The sequence below is a fragment of the Priapulus caudatus genome, unplaced genomic scaffold (genome assembly GCF_000485595.1).
Source record: "Priapulus caudatus unplaced genomic scaffold, Priapulus_caudatus-5.0.1 Scaffold48, whole genome shotgun sequence".
In the NCBI taxonomy this organism is placed as follows: Eukaryota; Metazoa; Priapulida; class Priapulimorpha; order Priapulimorphida; family Priapulidae; genus Priapulus; species Priapulus caudatus.
The window spans coordinates 408,608-426,153 of record NW_014577109.1 but is presented as its reverse complement, the minus strand read 5'-3'; the positions used below and the strand labels follow the sequence as shown (position 1 = coordinate 426,153).

At 45.5% G+C, this 17,546-nt stretch overlaps 1 protein-coding gene across 1 annotated transcript in view; it reads left to right on the top strand.

Moving 5' to 3' along the window:
* Positions 1-17,546, top strand: part of LOC106820803 (guanine nucleotide-binding protein G(o) subunit alpha) — a 67,477-nt gene that overhangs the window by 44,223 nt on the left and 5,708 nt on the right. Inside the window, exons 4-6 of the mRNA XM_014825373.1 lie at positions 10,689-10,849; positions 13,918-14,046; positions 15,396-15,525. Of these exons, the coding sequence (XP_014680859.1) occupies positions 10,689-10,849; positions 13,918-14,046; positions 15,396-15,525 (420 nt within the window). The remainder of the gene's footprint in view (positions 1-10,688; positions 10,850-13,917; positions 14,047-15,395; positions 15,526-17,546) is intronic.

The window sequence follows — 17,546 nt, the reverse complement described above, 5'->3', positions numbered from 1 at the left end:
GTGCGTGCGTGCGTGCGTGCGTGCGTGCGTGCGTGCGTGCGTGCGTGCGTGTGTGTGCGTGCGCGCGTGCGCGCATGGGTGCGTGCGTGCGTGCGTGTGTATGTAAAGGAGGGATGGAAGGCGGCGGACGGACCCACGCATGAATGACTGGACATAAATGGTTTGACGAGCGGACGAGCGGAAAGAAAGCCGAAGAGCTACTTAACTAAATATTTTACCAACTTTTTTAACTATTTGATTCTGCACTTTATAGATACATATAACCTGGCAAAAACACGTCAGAATCGACAGGTTATAAAATGAACTGTAATGCAGACATTGTGAAGCGACGACCTGCTTTCCGACACCACGTTCAAGTAGAATATTCGAGTTAATTTATTGCGGTTACTCCTGCCTGTACGTGTATAGATAGATAGATGCAACCGATGCACACAGTGATGGCCGCATGCGCCATGATAGGCTACGGTGACACCGTTCGCGTCCATCGTAAATGATCGAGCATGTTCCCCCGCCTGCAGCTAACGGGAAATGGCTGTAGTGTGCACATGACATATACACAGGAAGCACGCTGTATGAGGCAACCAGAATTACAGTGGCCAGTGATCACACCCCTGGAGGTGATAGGCCTACTCCATCTTGAATGTTTCATGTTCAACTCAATGTGACGACCGAACAGTATTGATTATGATTACATTGAAAGCGAGATATCTTTGCACCATCAACAGTTATTTAATCTAATTTCAGAAACACTAGCATTCACAGCAGGAGTAGATAATAGGGACACATCCTGATAATAGGGACACACTCCTGATTCACAGGGTGTGCAAGACGACAGCGCATTATCCGATTTGAATCACGTACATTCTCCTATATTTTTAATTGAACGCGTGTGATATGCGAGATTCGATTAAAGCCGCACAATGCGCATCCAAACGCTAATTTCTCCAGTACTAGACTAGCAAATACTTCGTATCAAAATAAACTCTAGTTCCTCCCATTTCACTGCGCGTTGTCTTATAAAAGGTATTTGAAAATACCTCCAATGTTGTTCAAATTCTCCGATGTTGTTGACAGTTTCCCCAAGCAACCGTGCAGCGGGCAGCGGTGCTGCGGTACAGCGGTACGGGTGTAGCAAAGATAAAAACATGTGACGTTATCCTAACTACTTCGAGGCTAAATTGTTTGGCAAATAAGCCGGCGTTAGCGCCAGAATGCCAGATTTCTCACCTGTCTCTTGTGGATTTTAAGCAAACGCGCAGTGAAAAGGGAGCAACTAGAGTTTATTTTGTCATAAGGTAGTGTGATTATGCATGCCACGAAGTGTTTGCTAGTCTAGTACTGGAAAAATTAGCGTTTAGATGCGCATTGTGCGGTTTTAAGTGGTTGATATTCTCGTAAAACTCTCGTCCAACGATGTTTAGAATAATTTAGCTGGCAATTATTCGACGTAATTTACCGAGCACGCATGCGCAGTCGTACGGGTTGATACTAGTTAGTGCATGGTGTTGTGCAATCCGTAGGCAACAGGCCCAAATGAGCATGACATAAAAATTATTAAAAAAATGCTACGTTACGGGAGTTTCGGTGTATACACATAACTTGTCGATTAAACGACAAGGCAAATCATGCCTTCTACGCGTCTATATAGCATCTACCTAACATGTATAATAAAATATAACATGTATATATAACATATAATATGTAAATATAACATGTATAATATAATGGAAATTAGTGGACTCTAGTGCCGAATATTACCAGTACAAAATATTCAGATCAGGCCTTTTCCAGAGACAAAGTAGTGCAACAATTCGCGTAAGGTTACAGCTGCGTACCTCATAAGTCGCGTTCACACGGTCATGATTTGGCTCGAGCCAAATGGGCTAGATTTGGCTCGGGCCAAATTTGGCTCGGGCCGGTTTGAGTCGGCCGCGCTTCAGCCTACGCAAAGTGAAATACTGTTCTGTCCAAATTCAAATTCAAATTCCAAATAAATTTTATTGCACAAATACTCACAGATAATGCATCATGTCGCCGAGATGGCGTGCTGTTTTACTCATTCTACGAGTTTACTGTGACGATTCGTAGTCTAATAATCTAATCTTGAAAAACGTGCATCTTATCAAATTTTTCTAATTTTAATACTGTTTTGGAACTTTTATACTGTTTTTGGGAATTTTTATACTGTTAATACAGTTTATACTTTTTTATACCGTTTTCAACGCTTTCTAGTATTCTAACCTCTCTAAGCGGCTCTGCCGAAAGCTGGTGCTTAAACATCTTGCTCGGGCCTGGTCCGACGTTTTCGATGGGCCAAATCTGGCTCGGCCTAATTAGGCTCGGGCCAAAAACGTCCGTGTGAACGCTCGCTCGAGCCAAATTCTGGCACCGCCCCCCTACTTCAGCTCCGGCGCCCACAAAACCGTCCCCGCACCACTATAGAAAACGGCGCGCGCTATCGAGCCGCCTCCGCGCCCCCCCCTCTGCGCGGTAACGAACCTGTGCAACAGAGCCTGCCGTCGCGATACAGAAATTGCGGTCATATGTATTGATTTCACCGGCTCTCACGGTCAGTTTGAACCTTGCTGCCGCGTTCTCCCCCTTCGCCGCCCTGGCCGGCATGTATGGCGGCTACGTGTCGACCCGCGCGCGCGCGGTTTTCCTTCGGAGTGCGTACTGCCGCCGACGGCTGAGTATGTTTGTTATACAACGGTACACGGCCGCGCCAGATGCATCGATAGAAGCTGCTGCGTGTAGATGCGCGGTGCGATGCGCTCGTCTAACCGCCGATCGCTGGCCACTTCCGCTCCCCTCGTCCCGTATGCTATCACTCATAGTCACGCCACTGCCAGCAGCTACGGAGCTAGTTCCCAGTATGTGTTACGCATATTCTAATGTCGTGTTTCGTCGCGTGCGTGCCTGTGTGTATCGTGCGTGCGCTGCCTCTGCCGCGTGCGTGCCCTTTGTGGGTCCGTCGCCGTATCTGAGTGTGTGTCGTGTTGTGTGTGTTTGTTTGTTTGTTTTGTGTGTGTGTAGTGTGCGTGCGTGCCGTGCGTGCGAGTTCGAGTGTTAAGTGTGTCTTGTGGTAAAATTGTTAGTGGTTGGTGTTAGAAATGTGATATTTCTTAGTGTTTAGTGGAGTATTAGTATGGAATGTGATGAATAATCACGCAATACAGTTTATTATGCGTTAAATGAAGCAACCCGCTCACCCTCTCCCTCCATCACCACCCCCATGTCTGCCCGCCCCTGAGTGGCAAATATGTGTGCGCCACCTGCGGCATCATCGCTAAATAGGTACGCTACACCGGCCCAAGCTCATGGGATTCACTTGGATGCAATGAAGAAAGAGAAATCGGTAATTGGCGAAACTCTGCTTTACTAATCTGTCCGCTGGCTATCGAAACTCTACTAGAAGCGTCATGAAAAACATCACATGTGGCGTTCGCCACATTTGAATTGCTAATATTGTATCAAAACAATATTTTTGACGGGTCACTTCAGAAGCCAAAATCGGTTGTCTGTACGTATGTAATTTTACATATTAGCGAATGTGCGCCAACCTGGTGTTCAACTTTTCGTAGTTCTGCCTCTAGCTATTTTCACTCCACTAGCATTGCTATGGCCCACCAAAAAAAACAAAAAAAAGAGAGGATATTCTAATAATCGTCGAATAGTAACTGTCGAGTGACCCGATTCGACTGAAACAACATGTATTAATTCAACGCCAAAAAGCGGTTACGTATATAACAATCGGTTCTCGCAAAATACAATAACTTTTAAATATTTAACCTGTTGAAATGGATAAACCTTCGCAGCTAGATGCATATATATTATATATAATATAATCTATATATATATATATATATATACCTACTGTGAGCTCGCCTATGTTGCAAAAATTCACTGCAACTTATTTGTATTGCCACTTTCACAACATTTACTCATAAAATCTAAACGAAAGTTACGAAAGTAGCTGTTTACAGTGTTTACTCATCCGGTACACAGCCGAGCGAACGTTGTGCTGCATTAACAGTTCCTTTCTGTGATAACACATGTTATACTTTATTGTTCGACGTTTACTCGGTACGAAATTGTGAAATTTGTTTAAAGCACATGTTACCTACATTACATATGCAATCAGGAAACAAATAAAGTGTTTTCGTTCCAGGAACTATTTGCGCTAGCGTGGGTCTACTATTTAGCGTTCTCTAACACTTCGCTCAACATAATCTATTTGTATTTTCGCCAAAACCGCGTCCGACGGGGTAATTCAAAGTAGTTTCGTGATGTTTGCATACTGCAAGTATGCTCAGAGTAGGTGTGTATAGGCTTTTTGTTGCGAGGTTTATCCACTTTAAATACCGCCGCGGTGCCCTCTTTTCGTGCACACTTTTTCTTATCCGTTGTATTTTTAGCTATGCGAAGCGGCCGACGCTTGCTAAACGCATCAAAAGCAATGCTTATACGTCAACAGCCTTGCGGTTCCTATAGAAACGTATGAGACTCTTAGCCTATAATATAATAATAGCCTAATAAATGACCCAGTTATTGGTTACTGCTCATACTAGACAATAAAATATAGTCGATATTTCGTTGTTCTAAACAACGACTGAGTATATTCAGATCAAAAACAAAGCTCGTGTAATTACGCGAAACGAATCGCACGCACGCACGCACGCACGCACGCACGCACACACACATACATACGAACTGAAATATAGATTAGATAGTAAATAATTGAGCATGACTGCCGTCATGGCAGCCATTATTTCGTTTTTATTTGGTGATCTCGGATTCGGCTTTCACCATGTTGTTTCCTAATTTTATTTATTGCAGTTTTGTATTATTACGTATAGGTAACATCGGTTACATTGGACCGTAGAAACTGAATACAATTTTATGCATTGTCGCACACAAAAACGCGCTCTTTTTCTTCCTTCCCCTCCTTTCTTCTTGAAACTAACCAACAACAGTCTAACATCTAATCTATATTTCAGTTCGTATGTATGTATGTCCCCTATGCCCGGCCAAACCGCCCAAGCGATCTGGATGCAATTTTCAGAGGGCGAATTCCTATACCCTATATTTTCTTAGACGAAAAAAAAATTGCTGAAAAAGTAAAAAATTGATAAAAGTTCTATTCATGAGATGGGATGGCATGGCATGGCATGGGGTGGGATGGGATGCGGTGGGATAGGATGGGATGGCATGGAATGGGATGGATGGATGCATGCATGGATGGATGCATGGATAGATAGATAGTTAGATTTTTTGGGTATTTTCCTTTCAACCAAGCGGTCACCAACTGAGTAACGCCACTGATTTCCCCGGGCAACGCTCGCTAGTAGTTAATAAACTAAGACGTAGAGACTATGACGACATTTCGTTCTGCTCGAGACCTCGAGACGTTCGCACGCTCTCAGCATGCGCTGTCAAACAAACAGAGCGCTTCGTTTACCAGCTATACTAGCACATAACGTATGCGATTGCAAGATTGTCGATCATCGAGGTTCGACGTGTGTTACTATATATATATGTATATATATATATATATATATATCGTATGCACACGCATACGAACACTCCTACGCACGCACGCACGCACGCACGCACGCACGCACGCACGCACGCACGCACACACGCACACACGCACAAACATACTTGATATCAGGAGTCTATCAATAGATTGATACACTCCTGTTGATATCGTATATATCAAAGGGACCAGCGTAATGACGGTAACGATGCCGTTTTATTTAGATTAGCAGCACACCTCACGTTGTTGTCGTGTCAACTGCTAAACAAATATGGTTCGCGGGATATGATATGCGCCAGCTCATTACGTGATACTGGCCACGCAGACTCAGCCTCTGAATGGCATGTACATTCTACATAATGTTAACAGTGGTAAAACCTTTTAGATTATTTGAACATGAACACGTGAAAAATATATGTGATATTGATTGATATTATCAGGAGCGAATAATAATAGATCTAAAGATCGATAATAATAGATCTATTATTATTCGCTCCAGATATTATAGTAGCTAATCCTAAGAGTTTATTACTTATACAGCAAATTGACAAATAATTATAACAATATAATATAATAAATCCATATTTATACCCTAATTATACAACGGACACACATTAATGCAGGCAAGCGGTCTTCAAATTACACAAATTCCCCCATTAACGTCGTAGTTAGGCTCCTGAAAACCGCGGATGAAACGACGATAAATTAAACGTTCTGCCATCTGATCGCATTTCCAACAAGCTAGCTTTTATATATTAAACAGCGTAATCATGCACTCATGGCTAAGTTTCAAACATATTAAATTTTCATAAATAACTAAAGCAAACGTCCATTGTTAAGTAAAGGGCCAAATATTACTCAGTGCATACATTAGTTCTTGTAATATAGCCGACGCCTCATATCAGTCACAGTGGTATTTTTTCTCAACGACATAACGAAACAACGTTGAATGAAACGGCGGGAGTCTTGACGGAGGAACGAAGGGGCCTGTACGCGGGTCAGCTCAGCTAATGACGTATTCTTATTTATTTACTTCTACTCATTCATCAGTTTCTCTTTTCATCCCAACTCGGCGTTGTCACGACAATACACACGACGCGGTATGACTATACAATTACACACATTGCAGGTCGTTCTATACCTGTGTCAGATACTCTACGTTGTGGGCCCAGAAATAGCACTCGCGACGTGCACACATCGACGGGGATTGAATGGACAATCTCCGAGCTTTCATCACGAGGGCTAGAACGCTGCCGTTGCTATGGCAACGTGTCCTTGTTTCGCTCTAGAACGCGTAATCCGTCGGCGAAAATGGCTCGCGCCTCGCTGCTCTCGCAGTGCATGCGCGTGTTTCTATGATATAGGTGCTCACGATGGGGGTCTTTCGCTTCTCCTTCTGCATGCCTGGTCTCACACGTCCGCGATTCCGTCTCTATATAGCGCGGATGAAGGTGCAACGATACAAAATATCAAGAGTCCATAATAGAAATAGATCCATAGAATAGATAATAAAATAGATCCATAGTCTTCTATTATGGACTCTTGAAAATATCTAGTGTCTGCAAACCGTTCCACCCTCGTCGGAGTTCGATGTTACGATGACGTATATGCATAGGTTGTTGGGATTTTGATGGCGGCAACAGGGAAGGTTGGTGCGGCTGACGGCTGCTGATATCCGGCCACCAACGGTCGTCGTTGAAGTGATATTTTAACAATTCTCATAATTCTCCTCAGGCTTCTGAATTAACCTCTGTGCCTACCTGAGCTTAACGATGTGGGCTCATGGACCGATTCGTGCAGGTTATTGCGTGGAAAAGCAGCGAAGAATTCTTCGTTGTGGGGGCGTGACAAGGAGCAAGCGTACGTCAGACGATTAGAGTGGATTAACGAACAGCTTCTCGTAACACACGCACACCGAGTGAAGGAAAACTATGGGAACGGGGATTTGTGAATTAAATCAAACTTATATGGATGTGCCAATCGGATCATATCGAGAAAGCTAGAGACATGCAAGTCGAGCGAAAGTCGACTCGAGTCTAAACTAAACAAACGATTCAAAATGTATATTAAATGCGTGTTTTTGCATCTTGGAATTGGTTTAATTTAGGAATAAATTTGGCTGCATCTTTAATGATTTTGAACATATCTTTCTAAAATCGTTAATCACTTGCTCAATGCATGAAGCATACGGTTCAAGATTACCTATAAAATACCATCGAATTTATACGCATATGTGATTAACATCAGAAGCCATGATTAGTTTGCGGAGTATTAGAGTAGCAAAACACAAGACCTAACATATTACACAAATGAAACATCAATTTAAATGTTTCCCTCCAAAAGACCTACCATGTTTTACTGCACTATTAATAGTTGCTGCTTTCGTTAATTGCTGTTGCGACCTTTAATTTTGGCATCGCATTGTCTTATTCCACAAAGCTCCATAACAGCCCTACTATACAACATTTACATAGTTGTCTTTCATGTGTGATCTGAAGATCGGATGCTATTCTTTATTTATCGGTGCCTTTAGCGATTGCTCACGAAATAGTTTATATTACGTGCATTCGTCACGTTGCTTCTACGACGCAGTGGAGCATTCTGCGATATTGAAGCACCGACAGGCAGGCTACGCGCGATCGATTGCCTAGAACCTACTCGGGGGAGACGCGGTTTGCGCGCTTTCCCCTTGCCTCCTCCCACAACAGTCGATGTTTTGTTGCGGCAGCTCGCCATCGCTGCCCAAGTCACGCGATCAAGCATGCGTCGATGGATTTTGTGAGCGCGGTGAGCCGTGAGACTGTGACATGGTCCGCAGCGTGCGGTTTGTACCAGATGGATGGATATTAACGAGCCTAATGAGCAGCACAACATGGCGGGTCGTGCACGTAGTCTGTAAGCTGTGCCGCCGATGTAAAAAAAATATATCGGACGGCGACGTAAAATATTACGTTAGCGCAGAGATGAATACGCGCATAACATCCGACACCTGCTGTTTCAGGCCGGATCACCTACGAACGGCCCGCCAATGGGCAGTAGAACCTGTTCGAACTACTGAATGAAGGTGCACTTGGCGCCAAGCAGACCTCATCTGCCGATGGTTCTACTCCCGCGGACCTACCGTTATGAATCGTGCACGTGCTTAACTTTGTCTGAAGCCCTCCCCTAGACGACCGTATGACATCACATATATTGCTATCATTTACAACATGACCTCATAAAGAAGTGGCGGCGAACGTGCAACATGATAAGATGGTGTCATGATTCCCGAATGAACCGAGGCGGAGATTTATATAATATAAAGCGGGTGCCTGTCTCAGAGTAGCTAGCCACCCGATTGCGTTTTAGTTAGTCATCAGATGTAACTGCAGATGAAATTGTAGTTAGCCACCAGATGGAGTTATAGTTAGCCACTAGATGACATTGAAGCTAGCTGCCAGGTGCAGCTGCAGCTAGCCGCCAAATTGAGTAGTATTAGCTACCAGATGCCACTGAAGCTAGCCACCAGATGGAGCTGTAGCTAGCCGCCAGATGGCGCTGTATTTAGCCGCAAGATTGAATTGTGGTTAGCTACTAGATGGCGTTGCAGCTAGCCTCCAGATGGAGCTGAAGCTAGCTACCAGATAAGCTGTAGCTAGCCACCAGAGGAAGCCATGCGTGCGCAGTTCGTTGGCGGCACAGCAGCACCTTGATTGCTAGGCGTCCTAATTATCTCCAGAGCAGGAATACACCCGTCGATGCTGATTCTAGGAGCTGCGCTTGCCCGCAAAACGCTTATCGATCGGGTCGGACACACCGGCGTAATTAGAGCTGACACGGGAGAAAACATTAGCGCCGATCGGCGGGCAAACAGCTCTCAGCTATTGACGCTGTACGCTGAGCGACAATGGCCGCCCGTCGGCTTCGCATGACCGTCATCGTGCGAACAGCGCAGACGATGCTGGCCACCGCGCCGCTGTTTACGCGTTATTTCCCTTCGCACGACAAGCGTGCTCGTGCATGCGAGCGTGCCTGCGTACGTACGTGCGTACGTACGTACGTGCGTACGTGCGTACGTGCGTACGTGCGTACGTGCGTACGTGCGTACGTGCGTACGTACGTAAGTGCATACGTACGTGTGTGCGTGCGTGCGTGCTGTGCTTGCGTGCGTGCGTACGTACGTACGTGTGTGCGTGCGTGCGTGCGTACGTACGTGTTTGCGTATGTGCGTACGTACGTGTGTGCGTGCGTGCGGCTGATCACCGGCGCGCAAACATGAATGACGAAACACGCTCGTGTGACGTAAGACGTCACCGATTGCCTGACTGCAGTCACGCGTCATGCGTACAGTGCCGGCAAAAACAGAACTAACGACGTCGCTGTTTGCATGCGGGTTCGCTGCAGCGTCACTGTCACTCACTGGATCGATGCATCGATGTATTGGGGTAGGATATAACTAGCCGGCGACAATAACAGCTGCGAAATGTTCTGCCAGAGCATGTCCATGTTCGCCGGAATCCTCACGAGCTTTTCATGATTGCCGAATAACTGCGAAAAGATGACGCCATCTTGCGTATGGCGGCTCTTCGCGACATTTAAACGCTGCTCCCGATAATTGGATGCGATTCACGTGTCTTCGTGCCACTCTATTCCACTCTTTGCCGCTGTATGCGTTGATTTAAAACTGATTCGTTGCGTTAGTGTGAAGTAATTCTATTGTTATTAATTCCGCGCACTTTTCTGTGATATCGCAATCGCGAGCTAACGATGGGTCCAGGTTCTCCACACATTTCCCCGGATCTGATTCTATGTTAGTATGAGCCTGGTGAAGAGGCGCGCGTCTCAAACCCTTTGTGTGTTTAAAATTTATTACTACCTTATTCTTATCAATACATCGTAATGCTGAAAATAGCGCGGTTCAACACTAGATTATTGTGCTATGATGCTGATGGTGGCAGGATGACCATGACCTATACTGCTTTCTTACTTCCATTATTCATTTTATCTCGTACCTTGTTGGTTGAATGAATACCGGTAAGATTTCCTAGCCGAATAGTTTAGCGCTCACACTGGCTACCGAGGTGAGCATTCTTCTGTCGATAATTAACCTTAAGGTAGACTGTCAAACAACAATGAGAGGTCAATCATTCCCGGCATACGTTCGTTGCAGCCGGATTCCAAAATGGTGATGGACGTCGTCGGCCGGATGGAGGATACGGAACCATTCTCGGAAGAGTTGACGGCAGCCATGAAGCGGCTGTGGATAGACGCAGGCGTACAAGAATGCTTCTCCAGGTCGAACGAGTACCAGCTGAACGATTCTGCCAAATAGTAAGTCACTCCTCATCTGCTTCTTATGCCCTGCGTTGCGTTCGTGCGTATATGTCCCTGGCGTGTATATATACATATTGTGCGTTAGCATGTGCGCGCCCCCCCCCCACGATTCAATCATTTCTTTTGAGTTTCATTCTATTTTGAGGTAAAATTACAACTAAATAAGCTAAACAGCGACAGTAAAGCAGACGTTTTGCTCGTTCCTTAAAGCAGACGTTCCTTTAATCTCCCGGCGATGCTCGCATTTTGAAAGCTAATGCCCGACTATGAATGCCGTGGCTCCATGTGTGAAGCCGATAACCAGCAAATTTACGGAAAGCAATAAAGCGGATTCACAGTGACAATGGAATGCATGATAACGTGCTGGGGGTCTGTAGGAAAGCGCATTTCAATATGCTGAGCAAAATACTGTCAGCTCTGCTGAATATATTTAAGTCTGACATTTTGCCCAGATGCTAGTATGGGGGTGATAGTAGGGTAGTTTTTAGATTCTTTGTTATCACAATATGGTTGGTCCCGTCCATAAGTGAAGCTATGTACTTCCGCGGAGGCGATTCATTCACCAGATGTCGCCAAATTCCACAATTTCGCGAATAGGCGAAGGGCAGAGATTCATGCCAATGCTTCTATTTTGCTGAGTCATGTCATTTTCGCTGTTTATTGCATGGAGAGCTTGCGTGTATGCTTCCTACGATCATTACTGTCGGCTGTAGGCGGAGCTAGGTATTATAAATTGTCCGCTACAACATCACGTACGTGCCGCTCATTATATATAAGATACTGCTCATTAATACGATCAGCAGGAAACATCTCAGTACATTTTCCCACCAATTAAGCATAATTTAGAAGCCTAGTAGCGAATAATAATTGATAAACTAGAAATATAGTTTGTCTATTTTTGCTAGTAGATTTATCGTGTAATGCTCGTTATTTCATCGATCATGCGCTGCGCAACGTGCGATATACTGCTTCTATTGGCCTTGCCGAATCACTAGGCGTAGGAACTTGCTCACACCCTCTATTCCCAGGTAGAAGATCTGCTATATCTCTTCCGTTAGTCTCCTTTTCTATGACGGCGCAGTGTTTCAGTGCGATTGCAAACCTAGCGCTCTACGACCTTACCCGTTCATCGCTAACGTGATGTTTACTAAAACACGGTCGATATGCAGCTTTTCACGGCGTGACGCAGGTGCTATGCTAACTAGCATGTCGTGGCTTCCCGTTCTAGAGAACGCGCCCACACTGTTTGCTCACGCATCGATACTAACATGCCGAGCGTGAACATGCATCTGAACATGCCGAGCGTACAATGCAGAGAAAAGCTTCGATTCGAACCCGCGAACGACACTTGTTGACACGTATTGACGTCTTGACACGTATTGTCGCGACCTTAATGTATCAATGGCGGCGTCAAGCACAACCTTATTTATTCCGCTTTTATTTATTACGTTCAGTGCTCTTCGTTGGGCGTCTTGGTTTCTAAACTACACTTCGTCAATTTCTCTGTAAAGCCATCAATTTTCATGACATTTTGTTACGAAGGCTGGGATCATGCCAAGTGATTTTTCCAAAGGCAAACGCATGTTGTCTCGCGTGCGAGATGGCGACTCACTGATGAAGCTCGCTCCTCAAAACAGGTCGTTGGAATTCCGGTATCTAATTGCTGAATCCGCGTGATTGACGTTACATTTGGGGGTCAATGACCGCGCGAAGCTTTCCGAAAACGCCGACTCATGGACTAGACAGCATTGGTGGTATAACGTGTGCAGCAGCGTCAATATCAATTGAGATGGAAAACACGTCGCTTCGCCGGGATAGCGAAATAAGGGGCTTTATGGTTAGATTAACCACTAGGAACCTGTTTAGACTGGACCCATACAATTCGGTTATTCGGAGTTAATGTAAGAAATGACATAGACAGACCTGATACCCCCCCCCCCCGATATGAAGGCGCATTACGAACAATTTCTGCGCATTCACACGTGATACACCAGCAAACGGATGGGTTTCTCTTCGTTTGCTGAATTAAAAACGGCCATATGCTTATATCGGCTACCAATAGGTGCCAGGTCAATGTGTGGTGTGTGTGTGTGTGTGTGTGTGTGTGTGTGTGTGTGTGTGTGTGTGTGTGTCGTGTGGTGTGTGTGTGTGTGTGTGTGTGTGTGTGTGTGTGTGTGTGTGTGTGTGTGTGTGTTGTGTGTGTGTGTGTGTCGTGTGTGCGTGCGTGCGTGCGTGCGTGCGTGCGTGCGTGCGTGTGTGTGTGTGTGCGGTCGCGCGCGTGTGTGTGTGTATGCGTGTGCGTGTGCGTGCGTACGTGGATGCGTGCGTGCGTGCGTGCGTGCATGCGTGGATGCGTGCGTGCGTGCTTGGATGCATGCGTGCGTGCGTGCGTGACTGCGTGCCTGCGTACGCACATGTTTGTCAACATGTAATGTAACACTGCGTGCGTCCACCCTGGCCATGAATTTAACGGGATTTTGATAATGAAGACAATTGCCACGTTGGCTAATTGCGTCTCGTAGCGTCTCTAGCTGCAATTAAACGTCGTAATATGAGTAATGGCAAGCAGTCGCTGGTGTTTGGTGGCAGTTTGCGAGAGAAATAACGAGAAAAATGGCGGAGGAAACGAGCGAGAGGTATAATTGGAGGTGACTGGATGGTTCTACGGGTGGGTGGACGGATGGAGAAACCAATGGATGGACAGACGAATGCACGGACGGACAGACAAAGGGACGGCGAGGGATTGGGTGTACATATGTTAAAATATGAATGTCACTCTAATGAATGGTAGATGGACGATTGCACGTATAATGGAAAGGCATGTGATAGCCCCTCTAGACAAATTGCGCTGATACGAGCACGCGATGGACAAGTCCTACTGCAGACTCATTTAGATGTTTCGAGAGCACGAATTTTGTTTAATATCCATCTTCTGATTATGTAACTATCGTGCCTGTTATCGCTGTAACGCATCGTTATATTGCAACGATATTGTCGTAATGAATTCGAAATATACATCCTTCCTCGACTAAATATTATTCCCCATTTTCACTGTATTTTTACAGCTTTCTTGATGACTTGGATCGACTGGGTCAGAAGAACTATATGCCTACGGAGCAAGACATCTTAAGGACGAGGGTAAAGACAACAGGAATCGTAGAAGTACACTTCTCTTTCAAGAACTTAAATTTCAAGTGAGTAATGAGTGTGTGGCGGATGCTGCGCTTCTATATATATTTCATTCTATTGATTTCGATGGCATTTTGACATAGCACACGAATATGTCAGATTATGTGAACGAAATAGGAACCTGTCTTCTAAAGTGAGGGTGCTTACAATCTACACCTACGACTAAACCTTGTGAGCCAGACTAGCGTGAATGTACATCTACAGTATTGAACAGTATGAAGGTATATGCTGGTATGTGAAGGCCATAACGAATGCGTGGGGTAACATCATAATCATAATATAACCACAACATAATGCTGCGCGTGGTGCTTCCACGGCCAGCCTAGGCTGAGTGCGAAGCAGTGAAAGTATTACGCCCTATCTCGACGCTCATCCTGGATTCTTAGAATAAACAAACGGCTAGCTAAGGCCGCAGCTTAAGCGCTGGCAGGGATTCGAGTATGTACAGCGTGAAATCCTGTCCCATCCTCTATGTCAGCGTGCACAGTGTGCCACATAATGTCACCCACGTCATTCACAGCCGAGCGCATGCAATGTCAGGGCATGTATCTCGCTCTATGAATCATCACGTGTGCAGCTTTATGCCCGGACTCAGCCGCCCGATTTTCAGCCGGGCGGCTCAATCGCATGAAAAATCGGCTAGTGTGTCCACAGCTGTGTGTAGGACGTGTGTTACATGCGATGCGCGAGCTTGCATGCTATATAACACCGATTAACTTACAAGCGGGCTGCACAAGTGTGGATGTCGTGGCAAACGAATAAGATGGGTCCTCGCTGCACCATTCCACGTTTTCACGGATTTCTCGGGTTGCAATTATGCACTTACATCCGTAGACGAATGTCGCTCAAAAATATAATGGTTTTAAACGAAAGGATAGTTACGTAGCAGCAGAATAATTAGTACAAGGGTAAAGAGAAGTAATAGAAAACACACATGCAGTGCAACTTTTGTAATTCCGGCAGAATATACGTTCTTACATAATATTCTACATAATATACTGTCGCTTTCATACCATGTAAACACACGTGCGCGTTCTGGTTAATGTATAAGATACCTTGCGAATAATTAAATCATCTAAACTGTTGCTGAGATATACGTGTCGTACGTGTCATAGTATGAGGGCTGGTAAGCCGTCTGGCAATATCTCTGTCGATTGGCACTTTGCAGATAACGACATTGAAAGTATGGAATCGGATTCAGTCGGTGCGATCACGACTAAGTAATAGATAGATATTTCCTATTTACTCCAATACCAGCTGGATGGGATTTTAGATCAATTGGGCTATGAAAGATTCGGGCAGATGCGATGGTGATGCTATCCTCCATATTGTTTCCTTGTTTCGTCTCGTACAGGTTGTTTGATGTGGGCGGCCAGCGGTCAGAGCGGAAGAAGTGGATTCACTGCTTTGAGGATGTCACTGCCATCATCTTCTGTGTAGCCATGAGCGAATACGACCAAGTTCTACACGAGGACGAGACAACAGTACGTGTCGTTGCCATGTGCTGAGAGGCGTATCGATGCTTTTAGCAAATATTCCAATCGTAATCATTCATCCATACATTATGGCATCAACAAACGTACAAATGGACTGGCACGCACACACACGCACACGCGCGCACGCACGCACGCATGCACAAACGCAAGCACACACGCGCGCGCACTCACACACACACATGCACGCACGCGCGCACTCACACACATGCACGCACGCGCGCACTCACACAGCACACACAGGTAGACGGACAAGTTGGCAGACAGGCAGGCACGCACGCACATCATTATCATTGTGTGTGTTCGTGCGTGCAGTGTGCGTATTGATATTAGCAGGTTTTCTGGCATTATTATTTAGCGAATGGAATTAGTATTTCCACCCAAATTTCAGAAACATCAACAGCTTATGCAATCCTAATAACATTTATTGTCCGTCGTTAAAAATGAAGAGAGCGATAGGCGGGAGGTTCGTAATAATTACGTCTCGGCGTCATTTATGGCTTATCAAACCGAAACCCATCACTGTAGGCAGAGTAATAGGATCTGCGTCTCTTCTCTTCTGTTGGCTGGCTATTCGACCAGCCCAGACACTCGAACCTCGAGACCTGCGAATTACATACTCACGCGCCAATAGACTGCACGGAACATTTTGTACCTGTAATATTTCTACGAATAATCAATAGACTTTTATCGATCGCTAACCTCCACGTCAGTAGCTAAAGCGGGGAACACACCATGCGAATTTATTCGCACGTCCGCAGCGATTGTAAAATCGCAGCGAAATTAGCATAATGTGTCCGCTCAAGCGCGGGCGAATTTTGCGGCGAATTTCATCCGCACCGAAATTCGCAGCGATCAAACATGTTTGATATTTTCGCTCCAGATTTTTGCCGCTGCGTACAAATTCGCATGGTGTGTCCGTGCCGTGGTGGTGCAAGCCGGCCGATTGTTATAATGCAGCGAATCATTGATCAGTATGCTAATCACGTGACCACATGACTGTTGGAGCCATAGAACTAATATAGATAACCTTATATATCTATATATTATTTCTATAGGTTGTCTATATTATTTCTATGGTTGGAGCCATGGTGGAGCCGTGTGGCGCCAGTAGATCGCGTGTAGTGTGTCCGATGCGGACGTGCGAATAAATTCGCATGGTGTGTCCGCTCAATTATCGCATGCGGGTGCGAATATTTTCGCCGCGAATTTCGCTGCGAATATTATCGCCGCGGACGTGCGAATAGATTCGCATGGTGTGTCACAGGATTTAGGTTGTCGCAGCCTGCCGCTATGGTAACAAACGAGCAGCTAACGTTAGTGGGTACACGTGATGGAGAAGTATGCTCACACGAAGGTACTTTTGGCAAAAACAAACGGTTGGTATTTTCGGATTGGACAATTTCAATGATCTGGAACCGGGAAATACCAGATACATTTTCCCACTGATTCGGGAATCGAACTAAAAATCGCGATTTTATTTAAATGGGAACTGGCAGTGTCATATGTTTCTACCTGTGACACTGGGGGTGATCCTCCCCAACCCTCTCTGTGCTCAGTTGTCACCGAGGACGTGCGCACACTGCGACACGTGGAATTAGATTCGCGAATTGATGATGCAGTTAGGTATCTGTGGGTGGACATGCGTATAAGGAGAGACTCTAAGGAAGGCAATCATCTGGGCTAAACACCTGGATAGGGGTAGATAACTCATTTTGACTTGGGGAGGGAACGCAGTTTGTATTTTGGGCAATTGACCGTGGCTATTGGCCATTGACCGTGTAATAATATCTACATTTGCATAGAGGGGGTAACCCCCTGTCCCCTGAAATCCGCGAAAGGGTGGAATAGGGCTGGTTGTGCTTTTACCTTCGTTAATGTTGCTATGGTGAGAGAGTGTGTGTGCATGTGTGGGTGTGTGTGTGTGTGTGTGTGTGTGTGTGTGTGTGTGTGTGTGTGTGTGTGTGTGTGTGTGTGTGTGTGTGTGTGTGTGTGTGTGTGTGTGTGTGTGT